The sequence below is a fragment of the Amyelois transitella genome, chromosome 27 (genome assembly GCF_032362555.1).
Source record: "Amyelois transitella isolate CPQ chromosome 27, ilAmyTran1.1, whole genome shotgun sequence".
Classification (NCBI taxonomy): domain Eukaryota; kingdom Metazoa; phylum Arthropoda; class Insecta; order Lepidoptera; family Pyralidae; genus Amyelois; species Amyelois transitella.
This window is the reverse complement of record NC_083530.1, coordinates 5692168-5710589: the sequence shown is the minus strand read 5'-3', so window position 1 is coordinate 5710589 and position 18422 is coordinate 5692168. Positions and strand designations below refer to the sequence as shown.

Here is an 18422-nt window from a genome sequence, read left to right as displayed (position 1 = left end):
AACATTATGACATCACGATTTTACATACGAAATGAACCAAAAATACTTACTTTTATTTAATACTGGTACATAAGTGACGGTATTATACTAAAAAAGCTGTGAAATTCTATCGCTGTCCCGTTTTACGTCATAAAAAAAATTGAAACGGCTATAGTTAATCGCGCGTGCCCCGTTACAGAGGTCAGCTTGCATTTAATAGACAACAAATCTATATATTAATGACAATCAGGTGAGTAGGAATAACATGTCTGAAAAAAAAACTCAAAATGCAACTTATTTAACTTATTTATTGAATTATTTTTTTATCTGTACACTTCATATCGTAATGTCTAAAATCGAAATCATATCTAAACAACTAACTTACAAACTTAAAATCATTTATCTAACTGAACAAATGACTTTCATCTACTTAAAAATAAAGTTATTATACACTGACTCACATAATGCGTTGGAAATATGACCTTAATGTAGTGTAATAGAGTTGATTTACAAATATTCTGGCATCGACCACAGATTTAAGAACAGAAAAAATTTATTATGGGACTAGACTGAACAAGTGATGAATCTTCTTATTATATTTATGAAGGTTAAGTCTGCCAAGTTTTCACCAACTTACTTTTTCTTCCCTAAGATCAACTTTGACGAAATTCCATCAAATTCCAATGTTTCATTTGGAAATTACAACTAAAGTACGTTTGTATAAAAACTTTGTATCCATACATTAACTTTGTCTATGAAACCATAAAATATGAACAAAAAATGTGTCTATGGTGCGAAAAAAATACAGCGGTTCTTCTTTATTTATTGTTATTTATTATAATTACAAAAAGCTAAACTATTTATTAGATCAGAAGCGTCAACCATATAAATACAAAAAATATTAAATTGCTCAAGATCACTCGATCCAGCACACCATGGTATAAAAGGTCCATCTTTTTACCCATAGGCATATACATTCAATTTCATCATACAGCTGAATGTGGCCTTTCCGTATTTTCTTGACTGTTGGCTCTATATACCCCGCAAGGGATATAGACGTGACTATATGTATGTATTATAGAGATGCTTGAAACACTTGTCAAGGGCGTCGGTGGTCGAAATAAGTCGGTTAAAACGCACGATGCGCAAAAAGGCACAGGGTCTAATCCCACCTCGGCCAATTACTATTTTCGAGGTTATGTACATTAGTTTAAATACTAACCAAAGCTCTTACGGTGAGGGAAAACATCGTGAGGAATCCTGCACATTCAGGCAACTGGATGTGTAACCATGATCAATCCAATACGGGTTAGGTTCCCCTGCAAAGGTTGCGGAGGTCAGACGGCAGTCGCTTCGTGTAAAACCCTGACTCACCCAATCCAGGGTCCATGGTCAAAGGCACACCCCGGGCTCCTCTCCAGAGTGGTGAGGATGCAACCGGGACTATAGCCAGGAGGAAGAAAATTCTTGAAACAATTGTCTTTGCAATATCACCCAACGCACTATGAATGTCCAAATCTGCAAAAGAAGATAGTATACGTTATAGAAGTTTATATGCGTAGGAAGTTTGTAAAAGTTTAGAGTATTGTTGGTAGAATGATTATTGTATTCTGATTTCTTTTTAACCGCCTTTAAAAAAAGGTGGTTCTCACTTTATCTATGTTTGTATGTATGTACTAGCGGCCCGCCCCGGCTTCGCCCGGGTGGACTTTTTTTTGTGTTTTATATTTTGAAATAAACAAAGAGTAATAAACATTTCTCTCAGGCGATAATATTTTTTGGAGTGCGTGTTTTTAATTTCACGATATTTCAGAATCTATTTATCCAATCACTGAGCTGTAAAGGACAAAGTTTATCTCCGTAAAACGCACGCACGGAAAGATTTTCGGTAGCGCTTTTTTCCCGGATTACTTTATGAATGTTGAATAATCTACCTGAAAACTAATTTATTTCAAAACAAATTTATGCCTATGTCACTTTTGAAGGTCTATTCTATATCTGTGCCAAATTTTATTAAAATCGGACCAGTATTGAGTTTATTCCACACAAACATACAAAAATACAAATCTTTCCTCTTTATTATTAGTGTAGATGTAGATTATGTGATTATTTCGCGTTTCGTTGAACGGTTTTTCAGGAAAGTCTTTGTTACACTTAGAATAACTTAACATATAAACAAGTCTATATCCCTTGCGGGGTAGACAGAGGCAACACTAAAAGGCCACGTTCAGCTATTTGGCTTAATGATAGAATTGAGATTCAAATAGCGACAGGTTGCTAGCACACCGTCTAAAAGATCGCCTATCTCTTAGATCACCCTGGAGATGAAAAGATGGAGTGGTCCTATTTAATTTTTTATTGGTACCGGGAACCACATAAATATACCATCGTTGGGTCTAATCTAGTAGTAACTTAGTCTTAGAATCTCGTTACTCGTAACACAAGTCTCAAACTCACTCACTATTATTAAATATACCATAGTTGGATTAGTACATAACTCGTTAATCTGTGTATTTTGACAAAAAAAATAATAAAAATAGAGACACCCCCCCCCCCCCCTACTCCCTCCTCCTCTTCCCAACAACGTGCGGTCATTTATGACTCGTGTTAAATATAGGTACTATACTAACTCACTTCGAGGCTAACTCAATCTTTGACAAAAAAAATTATAATAGAGACACTCACATTCCCCCCCCCCCCCCCCTACTCCCTCCTCTTCTTCCCAACAACGTGCGGTCATTTATTACTCGTATTAAATATACTATACTAACTCACTTCGAGGCTAACTCAATCTTTGACAAAAAAATGATAATAGAGACACTCACTTCCTCCCCCCCCTACTCCCTCCTCTTCTTCCCAACAACGTTCGGTCATTTATTATTAAATATACCATAGTTGGATTAGTACATAACTCGTTAATCTGTGTATTTTGACAAAAAAATAATAAAAATAGAGACCCCCCCCCCCCTACTCCCTCCTCTTCTTCCCGAGGGCGTGCGGTCATTTATTACTCGTATTAAATATACCATAGTTGGGTTACTACGTAACTCGTTAATCTGTGTATTTTGACAAAAAAAATAAAATAAAATAGAGAAACTCACCCCCCCCCCCCTACTCCCTCCGCTTCTTCCCGAGCGCGTGCGGCCGCTCGTGCTCCCGCTTGCGGCCCGGCTTGTCGGCGCGCTTGGCCTCGCTCAGGAACCGGTCCAGGCCGAACGGGTCGAAGTCCGCCTCCGTTTGTTGTCGGGGCTGGGGAAATTGTTTGTTTGTTTATTTGTTTTACTTGTGTAATTTGTCAAAAAGGAATACTATAAAACACTAGCTTTAACGGCGATTGTTTTACTTCGAGGATTCTAAATCGATCTGTGTAATATGTCAAAAATGAAGTTGCATGAAGCTTATGAATGTAGATGAAGCGAAGGAAGTGTGCAGAGATCGTGGCAAGTGGTAAGAGGTAGTCTCTGCCTACACCTCCGGGAAAGAGGCGTGATTTTTATGTATGTATGTTATGTATGTATGTACTAGCGGTCCCGGCGAACGTTGTTTTGCCATATAAATATATTTTAAAAGTAATTTCTAGTAAAAAAAAATGTTAAAGGTGCACATCCCTCATCACTAAGGGGTATGAAAAAAAGATGTTGGCTGATTCTCAGACCTACTCAATATGCTGACAAAATTTCGTGAGAATCGGTCAAGCCATTTCGGAGGAGAACGGGAACGAACATTGTGACACGAGAATTTTATACGGGGTGACATTTAAAACAACTGCATCCTTTTAAACATAGACTAAACCCATGCTTCTGAGCAGTTTGAGCCTATTTTTATTTAAATTAAACGTCATCATTTTCACATTTAAAGAACCCTCAAAAAAGAAATTAAAACTAAACATGTAAATAAATGTCTTAAAAATTAATTATTTTTCTAGTGTCAAGATTCACAGTGCGAAATGGTTACTAACCGTTTACGCTATCTACTGAACTCCGCATGGCCATAGCGCATTGCGACATTCAACCTAAATTTCATAACACTGAGATTAAAATTCTATCAAATTGCATGATAGAAATTTTTTTTTTTCGTACTTTCTGAAATATGAACCGATATTTTTCTTTTAACGTTTTTAAATATCCTTTAGATAAGTACACTTAACAGTTTAAATTTATGCAGTTGAATTAAAAGTCACCCTGTATATAAGAAGATAGTATAAAAATATATAGTAATAAAATATGTCACCGGTTCGTCTCTAGCGTTAGGGTTGTCTCTCTCAAACTGCACAGGCCCGGCTCGAGTGTTGTTACTGCTGGTGCCCGCGAATTCTTTGTCGGCTACGAATCTGAGAAAAAAAAATATTTTATCCGTCAAGTTATAAGTATATAGTAAAATGAAGTATAGTCGAGGTTAGTGCCTCGTAACGCAAGTAACGAACTTATTTCGAGGATAAGTCAATCTGTGTAATTTGTCCTGTAAAAATATAAATGGAATCGTGTAGTTTTCGGCACTTTAGAAACCTTTAGAATCATTCCCAAATCTTTCCCATGGATCTGGTAAAAAGCAATTAAGGGATAGGCTTGTAAACTTGGGATTCTTCTTTAAGGTGACGGGCTAGCAACCTGTCACTATTTGAATCTCAATTCCATCATGAAGCCATACAGCTGAGCGTGGCCTTCCAGTCTTTTTGAGACTGTTAGCTCCGTCTACCCCGCAAGGGATAGAGACCTGATTATATGTATGCAAATTATAAGGGCAGTCAAGATTATCGTACAAATCTTGTATCATTTATATTAGTATGGATGGAACTATGCGAAAAAATTAAAATCGAAAATTTCATAGTATATTTTATACCTATCCCAAAGTAAATAATGTTTTCTGTTTCACTTTTTCTTATGGTGCAATAAGCAGTAGTAGTAAGTTTATCTATCTATCTAAATCATCAATTGTCTCCGCCCACCCCGCACGGGTCATAGACGTGGTATACTATACCTGCGGGTATTAGCCAACTGGTCCATGTCTCCGCCGTAATTGTCTTTGTCGGCGTTCCTGCTCGGCCGGTAGATGTGGGCGCCGACCGAGTCCTGGTTACGCCACGGCTTGTCGTACACGTTGTAGGCTTCGTCGTCGCCGTAACCTGGGGAAAACGTGAATTTTTTTTTGTTATAACAATGATAAAGGGTCAGGTCAAAAGTACCCGAAACCGCCGAGCTTGTATGAAGAGAGTTATGAATGTGGACGAAGCGAAAGAAGTATGCAGAGATCGTGGCAAGTGGAAAGAGGTAGTCTCTGCCTACCCCTCCGGGAAAGAGGCGTGATTTTATGTATGTATGTATGTATGTATGTATAACAATGATGTAAGAAAATACGTTATCACTTGAACGTCGAACAATTGTAAGTACATGAAATTTTATGGCGTATCCTTATAATGTAAAATACATTTGCGCGGGCGAAGTCGCGGGCAAAAGCTAGTATATATATATACTAGCGACCCGCCCCGGCTTCGCACGGATGCACAGCCGATACTAAATATATCTCTATTAGAACTAACTAAAGGACCGCCCGCAAAGCGGCTAACTAAGTCTTGTTCACTTCGCAACGGGCCGTGCAGCAGAAATCGTAATATTTTAATTTCACCACAACTTCAAAACCAATCGTCCAATTTTAATCATTCGAAGACCAAATATTATCAACATAAACTGTACTTATTGATGAAATTATTTATTTTGATAAGGATTAATAGCATGAGTAAAGAAAACGCGTTTAAATGTAGACCAAACAAAATTAAAGATTTTTAAATAAAAATGTGGTTGTTGTGCCTCACTCGACATAGATAGGTGTAGTGTGTCGCGGACTTTTTTGTAGATATTTTTAAGATCTACAATTAATTAAAACATTTTATGGTTCTATCTTTCGTAGTTTAGGCAGCGTACGCAAAATAAGTAACTTTTTGGTTGATTTTTTTCAGTTTGTGTCCGAAAAATCCAAATATATTACGGAACCCTATTTTTTTCCAAAATAAAATATAGTCTATGTTACTCGTGGATAATGTAGCTTTCGAATGGTGAAAGAATTTTTAAAATCGGTCCAGTAGTTTTTCAGCCTATTCATTACAACCAAACAAACAAACAAACAAAGTTTCCCTCTTTATAATATTAGTGTAGATATACAACGCTCACCGCTGTCCATTCCCTTGCTGTTGTTGAACAGTCTCTGGTCGAACATGCCTTCCCCGCCCTGGTTCGTCTTCGCCGGGAGCCCTAGAGCTATCTGTTCTGAGATGTCGCGTTCACGGTCTTTCACTAGTTTAGATCTGCGGACAAACATACAAATTAACAATCGATATATACATACATACATAAACTCACGCCTCTTTCCCGGAGGGGTAGGCAGAGACTACCTCTTTCCACTTGCCACGATCCCTGCATACTTCCTTTGCTTCATCCACATTCATAACTCTCTTCATGCAAGCTCGGCGGTTTCGGGCACTTTTGACCTGACCCTTCACCAGGACAGGCAGATTATCGATATATGTATACATTTTTTTCTAATTCAATTTAGTGAACTAACAATTTTGCAGTATATTATGCTGTAAAGTATATAAAATACTAACTGTGCCCGCGACTTCGTCCGCGTGGAATAGTTATTTTGGGCATCATTGAAGCCCTCAAGGATGAATAATTTTCCCCGTTTTTTTTCACATTTTCCATTATTTCTTCGCTCGTAATAGTTGCAGCGTGATGTTATATAGCCTTAAGCCTTCCTCGATAAATGGTCTATATTCAACACAAAAGGAATTTTTCGAGTTCCTGAGATTAGCGCGTTCAAACAAACTAAAAGTACTTTAAGTACATGCAAAATTAAACCTGTTTACAATTAAATTTGTTAAGATCGTACACCATCACGTTACATTTTTAATTTTGATGTCAATTTTTAAGTTTGAACACAAAAGCATATTTATAATAAAAAAAAAAATATGAGAATAGAACAAAAATAGAATCATGACTTTTGTCTTCTTATAATTTCAGAATTGCGGCACTACAATATTACCAATCATCTCTTTCCTATAAATGTCGTAAAAGGCGACTAAGGGATATGCAAATAAACTTGGTATTTTTCTTGTAGGCGACGGGGCCAGCAACCTGTCACTATATGAATCTCAATTCTATCATTAAGCCAAACAGCTGAACGTGACCTTTTAGTATTTTCGAGACTGTCGCCTCTGTCTGCCCTGTAAGGGATAAATACGTTATCACACGTGTGTGTACCTCTTGTCCGGCGCCGCTCTTGCTATGTTCCTCTCCCTCTGCCTATCCTTGTGTCTCCGCCCTCAAATCTCGATTCTATCATTAAGCCAAACAGCTGAAAGTGGCCTTTTAATCTTTTCGATACTGTCAACTCTGTCTGTCCTGTAAGGGATAAATACATGAACACATGTATGTGTGTACCTCTTGTCCGGCGCCGCTCTTGCTATGTTCCTCTCCCTCTGCCTATCCTTGTGCCTCTCCGCCCTCAGCTTGTCCCTCTCGGCCGCTGTGAGTCCGCTCTCGTCCGCCTCCTCTTGTTCTTCGTCCTCCGGGCCGCGAATGCCTGGTTGAAGGGAGAATAGTTACTCGATTAAATGTATACAATCTAGTTATAAAATAATGTAAAGGTTCACCTTTGTAAAGTGGAAAATAAATTATTAAAATACGGTTGAATTGAGAATTCCTGTGTTTTTGAAGGAGGTTAAAAAAAAATAATTTATCGATATTGCCGAGAGGTAAATTTTATGTAAACACTAGCGGCCGGCCGTGGCTTCACCCGGTTTATTCCAACTGTGTACGTCATTTCATCAAAATTGGTTCAGTTAGTTTTTGAGTTTATTCGTTACAAACATAGAAAGCTACTAATCTTATCATTAGCTTTATCATTAGTAGAGATAGATAATATGATTGTTTTTCTCATCTTCTTGAATGCGCTATCCGAATCGAAGGATAACACTAATAGTACCTGGGGACCGAGCGGTGTTCGATGGACGTCAGTCGATCAGATCAGATTGTACTAATATTATAAATGCGAAGGTTTGTGAGTGTGTCAGTATGGCAGTGTGTCAGTGTGCCAGTACACTGCGCTGCGCCAGGCGCCGCTCCAGCTGTGTGTCAGTGTGTGAGTGTGTCAGTGTGTCAGTGTGCCAGTACCCGCGCGGTGGTCGCGCGCGCGCTGCGCCAGCGCCCGCAGGTGGTCCTCCTTGCGCTCGCGCTCGCGCTGCGCCAGGCGCCGCTCCAGCTGTGTGTCAGTGTGTGAGTGTGTCAGTGTGTCAGTGTGCCAGTACCCGCGCGGTGGTCGCGCGCGCGCTGCGCCAGCGCCCGCAGGTGGTCCTCCTTGCGCTCGCGCTCGCGCTGCGCCAGGCGCCGCTCCAGCTGTGTGTCAGTGTGTGAGTGTGTCAGTGTGTCAGTGTGCCAGTACCCGCGCGGTGGTCGCGCGCGCGCTGCGCCAGCGCCCGCAGGTGGTCCTCCTTGCGCTCGCGCTCGCGCTGCGCCAGGCGCCGCTCCAGCTGTGTGTCAGTGTGTGAGTGTGTCAGTGTGTCAGTGTGCCAGTACCCGCGCGGTGGTCGCGCGCGCGCTGCGCCAGCGCCCGCAGGTGGTCCTCCTTGCGCTCGCGCTCGCGCTGCGCCAGGCGCCGCTCCAGCTGTGTGTCAGTGTGTGAGTGTGTCAGTGTGTCAGTGTGCCAGTACCCGCGCGGTGGTCGCGCGCGCGCTGCGCCAGCGCCCGCAGGTGGTCCTCCTTGCGCTCGCGCTCGCGCTGCGCCAGGCGCCGCTCCAGCTGTGTGTCAGTGTGTGAGTGTGTCAGTGTGTCAGTGTGCCAGTACCCGCGCGGTGGTCGCGCGCGCGCTGCGCCAGCGCCCGCAGGTGGTCCTCCTTGCGCTCGCGCTCGCGCTGCGCCAGGCGCCGCTCCAGCTGTGTGTCAGTGTGTGAGTGTGTCAGTGTGTCAGTGTGCCAGTACCCGCGCGGTGGTCGCGCGCGCGCTGCGCCAGCGCCCGCAGGTGGTCCTCCTTGCGCTCGCGCTCGCGCTGCGCCAGGCGCCGCTCCAGCTGTGTGTCAGTGTGTGAGTGTGTCAGTGTGTCAGTGTGCCAGTACCCGCGCGGTGGTCGCGCGCGCGCTGCGCCAGCGCCCGCAGGTGGTCCTCCTTGCGCTCGCGCTCGCGCTGCGCCAGGCGCCGCTCCAGCTGTGTGTCAGTGTGTGAGTGTGTCAGTGTGTCAGTGTGCCAGTACCCGCGCGGTGGTCGCGCGCGCGCTGCGCCAGCGCCCGCAGGTGGTCCTCCTTGCGCTCGCGCTCGCGCTGCGCCAGGCGCCGCTCCAGCTGCGCGCGCGCCTCCACCGCCTCGCGCGCCTTGCGGTCCGCGATGTACAGCGCCTCCGCCAGCTTCGAGAAGTTCTCGTTGATGTGCGTCTGCTGCAGCCCGCGCCCGTCCGCCGCCAGCCGCTTGTCCAGCGGGATCGTGTAGCCTGCCCGAGGGAACGCATTGCTCAATCAACAAGGGCAGCTTGATTATACACTATCGCATTACATTAAGTCTGTAATGGTAGATATGTACATACATACATAAATCTGTCAAACAGCTATCCATAAATAGGTTGAACAGCCACGGTGACGCCACATATCCTTGCCTAACGCCTTTCTCAATCTTAAACCACTCAGCGTGCGCTCCGTTTATCCTGACACAAGCACTCGAATCCTCATATAAGGATTTCAGTGCTCGTATTAAGAGACAGAAATCCTGACCACAATTCATTCCTCTCAACTCTGTCATAGACCTTTTCCAGATCTACGAATGAGCAATAGACTTTTTGACTCTTGGCCAAAAACTTTTCGGCTATGCATCGCAATGAAAAGACCTGATCAGTACACCATTTCCTTTTAAATTTGCCGACGACGCTAAGCAGGCTTATACCACGATAATTTTTGCAGTCCAGCTGTGACCCTTTTCCTTTGTAAAGTGGCACGATAACAGTCATACACCAATCTTTTGGATTTGGATGTTGGATCTTTTGGTACTCGGCCGCTTCGGCCGAGTACCAAAAGATCCAACACAAATAGAAAAGGCAGTACAACTGACTAACTTCTACGCCTTTTCCTGCTTTTAGCATCTCGACCGACACTCTATCATACCCAGCAGCCTTCCACGCTTTCATACTCTTAAATGCTTAATTTCGAACATTTCAATTTCGCCTTCCATGGCATTCTCTTTTCATTTTTATAGCAGAAATCTTTATTGTTTCCTTCCTTTTTTTTCAAATAAACTTTCAAAATGGTCCTTCCATATCTTTAGCGCACATTCTTCTCCTTTCACAACGCTTCCATCCTGGCTTCTGATACTGGTCAGCTCTCTGGTTATAGTTTTTCCTCGGGCTGATCTTACGGATTGCCAGATTACTTTCAGATTTGACTGAAAGTCTTCTGAAAGCCTTTTATCAAATTCCTCTTTATACTCTTCTTTCTTTCTATTAACAACTTTCTTAACCAAATCTTTCATTTTTTTATATTCCTTACGTGCTTCATTCACATCTTCATCCATAACCTTTTGCATTCTCAAGTTAGCTTTTGCTGCTAACAAATCCAGCCATGCTTTCTTCTTTTCTCGCACAAGTTCTTGCACATCTTGACTCATCCACGCACTTTTGTGATTTTTTCCTTTTCTTCTTCTACTTACACCACACACTTCAACAGCTACTTTCACAATTCTTTCTTTAAATTCCTTCCATCCATCTTAAATATCGCTCATCTCATCTAAATCTTCAAATTCATCCTTCAGTCTATTAATATGCTTCTTGCCTACATCCATATCTTGCAAATTTTCTACTTTCACTCTTTCTAAAGCGCTAGTTTGCTCCCTAACCCTTTGCCGCCAGCGATTGAAGATACCCCTTATCCGGGATATCACCAGTAAATGGTCCGAGTCAATGCCAGCACCGCCATATGCACGGGTATCCAGCACTTTGTTCTTCAATCTTTCATCTACAATCACAAAGTCTATCATACTTTTTAAAATACCTTCCACTCTTGTGTAGGTGTGGATCTTTTTATGTCGAAACATTGAGTTCGACACAAAAAGATCCCACTCTAGACAAATTTCTAATACACTTCTTCCATTATCATTCACCTTTTCGTCACCACACGCACCAAGCACCTTTTCATATCCATCACGCTTTACACCCACCCATCCATTAAAATCACCTAGCATAATAATCTTCTCATTTGGCTTGGTAACTTTCAATACTTCTCTTACACTATTCCAGAACTCCTCGTCTTCTCTTTTTGCTGTTGTTGTACCCCTCGAACCCACATCCCACGGTGCATAAACACCTAGAACGAAGATCCGAGTGATTCCAACTTTCAGCCTAATCCAAAGAAAGCGAGGGCTGACACACTCTTACTCATTCACACACTCAGCCATTCGTGCAGAAAGAATTAGACCGACCCCTTGACAGCCTCGGCTGGTACTGGAAATTCCAGACCAATACGCCGTGTAAGGGCCGTGCTGCGTCGCGTCGCATCCTTTCCGCTTCGTTTCATTCACGCACAACACATCCAAACGTCTTCCATCCATCATCTGGCATACTTCCTCAATCTTATCCTTCATTCCTCCTCTTACATTCATCGTCGCAAAGCGGCTTTCAGCAGACCGCATACCGCTCCCGCCAGGAACGTGATGGGGTGAGGGCACCATCGCCACCACTTAGGTGCTTTTTAAAATTTGCAGCCATGCGATCCCCACGAGGCGCAAGGGAAAAATAATGTCCGCCCCAGCTGAGCCCCGCATGCCAGGGTAAGGCTAGCCATTACCTGGTGGTCGCCCAACCCCATGGCGGAGGTGGCACGCTCGAGACTAGGCTCGTAGATTGGCGCAAGACTTAATGTTGGAATTGAGATTCAAACAGAGACAGGTTGCTAGCCCATCATCTATAAGAATCCCAAGTTTATAAGCATATCCCTTAGTCGACATCCACGGGAGAAAGATGGAGTGGTCCTATCCTTTTATATTAGTGCCGGAAACCACACGGCAAATTTGAACTATCTGCCTCAATATATCCACTTTTTATTATGGGAAAACCTTTAAAAATTTATTCAAAAAGAAAATCGGACGCAAATCACCATAATACTTGACAGCGAAAATTCTTGTAAGTATTGCAACGCGTGACGTCACGAATTTTGATTGGTGTTCATTGTCACGTGACTTGAGGGTGAAATATTTAATTACATTTTATTAAATAAAAAAATGATCCCTTGTTTATTGAGGAAAATATTGTGTTTTTTTATTATTTTTACTATAGAAACTACCTTTTTGTGGTAAAATTTTATACTTATTTGAGTACAGTCCACATCCCTATCATGTGAAATCAAAAGATTCGACAATTTTTAAGCATATGAAGTATCCTATAATAATGTAAAACATTTAAGGCAAAATTTTCTTAATTACAATGACATTAATTAGCTACGCGTTATTAACTAATTCATATGAATTAATTAATTCTAAGACCCCATCATCATCCACATTCAGCAGCATCAGAGCTCACTCACCTTTAGCGTTCTTCCAGTGCGACACACACGGCGGCACTTTCCAGTCTCTCTGCTGTTTGACGGAGACCCGCCTGGGGGGCGAGTGCAACACCGGCGCTGGAGGGGAAGGCGCCGCCCGCGGGATCTTCTTGTTTATCTGGAAGCGGGGGGGCTCCATGGGGTCCACTTGGGCTTCTACCATCCTGTGGGGGAATTGAAAGATCTGTTCACATCCTCTATTTCTATTCTATGTTTGTAAAGTTGACGTTGTTGAAGAAAATGTTGCAGTGCAGTTTGTTACCGCTTCTTCTGCACTGCGGTAAGCTTATCTTAAGTAATTTATTTGACGTCAACCAATGTTGTGTAACCAAAAGATATGACAATTATTAAGTGTTCTATAACAATAATGAATAAAACTTTTGAATTGGAATTGTGTATTCTGATCCCCTGGATCCGAATGGAATAAATTTACGTTTTTACATTTACGCTTACTTTAAAACTAACCAATGCTCTTACGTTGAGGTAAAACATCGTGAGGAAACCTGCACATTCAGGCTACTGGATGTGTAACCATGATCAATCCAATACGAGTTAGGTTCCCCTGCAAAGGTTGTGGAGGTCAGACGGGAGTCGCTTCGTGTAAAACTGCTGACTCGCACAATCTAGGATCCATGGTCAAAGGAATACCCCAGGCTTCTCTCCAGAGTGGTGAGGATGCAACCGGAACTAAAGCCAGGACACAGAATAAAATTTACAATAATTATTTTTAAGAAACAAACAAACTAACCTGATAACCCGCTGCTTAGCTCCGGAATTGAACGCGCCCCCTTGTTGCGCCGGAGTGTAGCGGATGTACTGCGCGGGCGCCTGAAAACATGAACCACTATCAGTGCTACTTAATGATTGGTTCTATCGCTGCTCGAAAACACGAATTTGAATTTAGAGCAGCATCATTTAACACGATACATAACACACCGTGTCGTTCTCGGCACCAATAGAAAAAAGGTTAGGACCACTCCATCTCTCTGCCATGGATGTCGCAAAGGTGACTAAGGGGTAGGCTTATAAACTTGGAATTCTTCTTTTAGGCGATGGGCTTGCACCTGTCACTATTTGAATCTCAGTTCCATTTGAAGCAAAACAGCTGGACGTAACCTTTTAGTTTTTTAAGGTTCTTTACTGTTTACCCCGCAAGGAATTCGGAGTCCTTCGGCATTACACCCCTAACAAAAAGGAATATCAACTCACAGCTTTGGGAGCAGCTTTAACAGGCATCGCAGCAGAAATCTTAGCGTTAGTCAGTTTCTCCAGTGCCAGCTTCGTCTTCTCTGTAATTTCTTGGATGTCCTCATCGTCCGGCTTTTGGAGAGTCGGGTTGTCTTCGGCCAACACCTCCGAAGGCAGGAGGTCTGTCAGTTTGGAGTAGATAATCTGAAAATAAAGATTTCTTTAATTAGAGGTGTGATAATTCACTAATTCCAATTTATATTTTGTTAATGTACCAAATAAACGATTTTTCTTTCTTTCTTTCTTTATAAGGGAGAAGGATGTTAGCTACACATTACACAAAGTAAGCCTTTTCAAAAAATTTATTTCTCAACAGTGACATGTAGTTACCGGCACTCAAAAATAGGACCACTCCATAACCTTTTCATGGATGTTGTAAAAGACGACTAAGGGAAAGACTAATAAACTAAGGATTTTTCTTATAGGTGATGGGCTAGCAATCTGGGACTCCTGGCTCTGTCTACCTCAATGGATATACACATGACTAAATCTGTTTCTCAGGATATATTTTTCAAATCAGGGATGTCCTGACCTTAATAATCTCATGATGATCATTAAAAAATTGATGTTAACATACCTTATCAGCACTATGTCCTTGTCGAGCTATAGCCGAGTATTTCACATGTCCAGACTCGTCCAGTTGCACCGCTAGAGCGTTGGATGTGCTCTCCTTGCCCCGCGCTCCCATACCCAGCGGGTATTGTGCCACGTGAATCTCGGGGAACGCCCCTCCATCTGCAAACGAAGTTTCAGTAAGCACAACATGTTTCAGTTAACATGTGGATATAACAATTTTTTTTCTTAACTTTATCATCTTCCTCCTGGCTATAGTCCTGGTTATATCGTCACCACTCTGGTGGGGAGCCGAAGGCGCACAATGGATAAGTCAAGTTTGTATATAAAGTGACTTCCATCTGACAGCTTTTGCAGGGGAACTGAAACCTTTTATGATCATGGTTATACAGTTGCCTGAATGTGCAGGTTTTCCATCACCGTAATTGTAAGCTGTATTCATTCAACATAATAAAGAGCAGAATATCAGTGCCTCACTCGCATAGCTGTGACTAAAGATTACACTGAGCATACAAACATCTTGGATAGCTGCTGTGCACATAGACAGTTATAGGTCGCGCGGTGGTTTAAGAACGCTCGGCAAAAGTAGAAGGGGCATGCGCAGTGATCAATTTTTAGGTCTATTAGGTGGGACGAGGAGAGAGGGGGGGCGGGTGTGCGCCGACGGCGACACGTATTGGTGGATTAGTCACTCTTTACTTCCCGCGTTGAGTTCGCGCGTCCCGTGTCTCTTGGGTACTGTTGCGCACAAATTGTTTTATCGTATTTGTACGCGACAACTTAAAATAATATATCAATTCTCAAACAGTACAAGTCGCCCCTACCCTATGTCCGTCCACGGTTGAATATAACTATGTCAAATTTCATCAAAATTGGTTCAGCCAGGTCAGGTTAAGTGTGAAAACTGAACATACATACACACATACACATTTTCGCATTTATAATATAAGTAGGGATTATAAGTATTTATAAGGCACAAAATCCATACTAACATTATAAGTATATTATAAGATATGGATATACATAGTTAAATAACCGAGTTAAAACATAGGCTACTTTTTTTTGGAAAATCACGCGGGCGAAGTTGCGGGACAACAGCTAGTATTAAATAAATTAAAAAAAAAACATTTCCCTTAGCATTTTTGAGCGCGAATATACACATGCGCCGTTTGCCCCCACTATTTTTTCCGAGCGTTCTTTAACCACCGCGCGACCTATAAAGGTAAAACTCTTGAAACGGGCCACCGCCGGAGAGGGGTGGGGAGGGGGGAGGGGGATGGGGGAGGGTGTAACACCACCCCTCCCGTGACCCCCCCTTGCCGTAAGCCTATAGTATTTTTTTTACGAATTTTTAAAGTTTTCATATAAAAAGTGTGCTCAAGGTCATTAACCGCCAGATGGGCAAGGGGGGGGAAAGTAAGAAGGGATGAAAGGGATGAAGGTGAGTTAAACCTAACCTAACCTATACTAGACTTTTTTACTCAGTTTGAACGCTCCGCTCGCTCCGCTTTGGTGGTTTACACCAACCTAACCTAACCGAACCAAGTTTGGTTTGTGACCTATTTGTTTTTTTCATTGCGGGGGGCTACCACCCCCCGACCCCCCCGTGCCGGGGGGCTGCGCCCCCCTGCTGTCCATTTACTGACAGTTACTTTCAGTAGATAAGATGACAGTAGCACATAACCGAAACGGTGGATTGCGTTCTGTTCATAGTTAGTGTCTTTTTTGTTTTTACTTTTAAGCAAAGTTTTGACTTTATTTTTTGTGCTAAAATATATTAATTAATGTATTGTACATGTTTAATGGACAAACTAATTATGTAATACTAAATTAACACAGTTTACAATGACAAACCGAAAATATTGCGTTGTTTAGTGCAATTTTTAAGATTTTCAAAAATTCATATAAAAAAGGGGGGCTTCCGGCAAAAAAAAATACTTGGGGGGGTCGTACAAACCCTCCCCCACCCTCCCCAACCTCTCTGGCGGTGGCCCGTTTTAAGAGTTAAGCCCAGTTAAATAAGTAAACATTCTATTCAACAAGGTTTTTTTTAGTTTGTGTCAAAATTACAAGCTACATACATTTAAACGGGTGCAGTAGAACTTGACTGCCTATAAGTCATATACAACACGGCGCATTTACCTCCAAAATCTTCTTCATTGCGGGGCACCCAACCTTTCCTTTGCCCGTATGGCGGTACGCTACTCTGGGACACCACTAAGGCACTACCGACACGTTTCGCCTTGAACTCGTCATCACGGTCCCACACTTGCTGTGTTGGAGCCGGTAAAAGGCTGGAAAATAGCAAAACAAAATCATCAAACACGGGCTACCAAGGTGCGTTGTCAGTGGTTGGTCAGAAATCACACTTTGTTTTGAGTCGATACTAGCTTAAATATAAATTGTTGTTGTAATACTTAACGTTGTAAAGAACATGACTTCAAAATAATCATTATATTTATATTAAAATAATTACAAAATAAATAAACTCACCTCGTCAGAGACGACATTTTGGCTTTAAAATACTTTAAATTACACATACAACATAGACAAAAATTGTACATAGAGCAGAGCAGTCAAATCTAAACTGTCAAAACACATGACAGTTCTTCTGTTGTCGCTGGTTCAATTAGGATTCCTTTATTATTTTAATTTTTTGAATAAATGGTTTCGATATCAAATGGTCGTTGTCTCATTTCAATCGTAGTCTGACTATACAAGACCCCTAGATTCTTTTTGGTTAACAATTATTTATTTACCAAAAAACTTGTATAAAGAGAGTTATGAACATGGATAAAAAGAAGGAATAAGGATATGATCGTGACAAGTGGAAAGACGTGTAGCGGGAGCGATGAGTCGGCTCGACCGCCACCAAAGGGAAGATCATCCGCCAGGCTAGGTGTTATGCCTGGGGAACCGCGGCTCCAACGATGTTGTGTCGGAGGTTGTATATATGGCTCCAATCCGTGAAATCTTTGAAATCGCGTCTTAGATTCTTCGCTGCTATTGGTTGAGCGCGTCAATTTCTTCGCGATGATTGACAGTCGTTGTGTGATTTGATAATGTGGCGTAGAGATGTCGCCACAGACGTAATCTCTGCCTACCCCTCCGAGAAAAAGCAATGATTTTATGTTTACCTCGTGATGTACCTATGTACCCGAAAAGATATAAACAAAATATAAGGAAAATTATTTTCTCAAAGCATCGCTCCCGCCACAATTTAAGTCAGATTTAGCTATATTATTATAGCATAGGGCGTGTTGGTCCCGACATTAATGTAAGTTGGTTTTGGCAAAAGAAGCACGAAAGCAGAATAAATGCACTGGAAATAAGGCAATTACAAAGTATCATCGGTGTGAAACTGAGTGACCGGATAAAAAACAGCGTGATAAGGGAATGTTGTGATGTGAAAGAAAATGTAGTTACAGGAATAGAAAAGGGTATGTTGAGATGGTTTGGTCATGTGGAGAGGATGAATAAAAGCAGGTTGACCAAGCAGATATATATGGAGAGTGTGGAGGGAAAGATCAGAGTGGGAAGGCCTAGACGAACGTATCTTGATCAAATTAAGGACGTCCTGGCAAAGTGTCACGTCAAGAGTATTCGAAACCACCGAGCGTGCATGAAGAGAGTTATGAATGTGGATGAAGCGAAGGAAGTATGCAGATATCGTGGCAAGTGGAAAGATATAGTCTCTGTCTACCACTCCGGGAAAAAGGCGTGATTTTATGTATGTATGTATGTTATTAGCTATCCAGCTGATCACCAGATAATATCTGTAAGGGACAGTGATATGTTTTCCCTTCTTACGTAACACAGTTACTGATAGAATTTTATATTTTATTAAATGTATGCGAAGTAAACTGAAGAAAAAGATGAATAGAATAGAATAGAATAGATTTATTTTCAAAATTGGATACAAGGTATCACTTATTGACGTCACATAACTTAAATCTAATTATAACTACTACCGCATGTGTAGAAGAAGCGGCGGAACAAACTACACTGCAGCATTTTCATAGGACGTCAATTTACAAATATAGATCTCTTAAATCTAAAT

The 18422-nt window shown here is 41.9% G+C and overlaps 1 protein-coding gene across 1 annotated transcript; it reads right to left on the bottom strand.

Annotated features, from left to right (window-relative positions):
- Positions 1-267: 267 nt before the first annotated feature.
- LOC106130381 (puff-specific protein Bx42) lies at positions 268-16938 on the bottom strand. Its single transcript, XM_060951945.1, has 13 exons — positions 16856-16938; positions 16505-16656; positions 14367-14524; positions 13751-13933; positions 13290-13369; positions 12524-12705; positions 9217-9450; positions 7413-7554; positions 6144-6277; positions 4957-5101; positions 4210-4309; positions 3081-3228; positions 268-1497 (listed from the first exon to the last, which is right to left on the bottom strand). The coding sequence occupies exons 1-12, from the start codon at positions 16924-16926 to the stop codon at positions 3091-3093; spliced, it is 1719 nt and encodes a 572-aa protein (XP_060807928.1). The 5' UTR covers positions 16927-16938; the 3' UTR covers positions 268-1497; positions 3081-3090.
- Positions 16939-18422: the final 1484 nt, after the last annotated feature.

Bases quoted from the DNA above. Each gene is read 5' to 3' on its own strand.
- LOC106130381 (XM_060951945.1), bottom strand. From the start codon at position 16,926: ATGTACAATTTTTGTCTATGTTGTATGTGTAATTTAAAGTATTTTAAA. The intron at 14,525-16,504 runs GTAAATGCGCCG...CTTCGTTTGCAG, and splicing joins CAATGAAGAAGATTTTGGAG to ATGGAGGGGCGTTCCCCGAG. The intron at 3,229-4,209 runs GTGACATATTTT...CAATTTCCCCAG, and splicing joins CTAACGCTAGAGACGAACCG to CCCCGACAACAAACGGAGGC.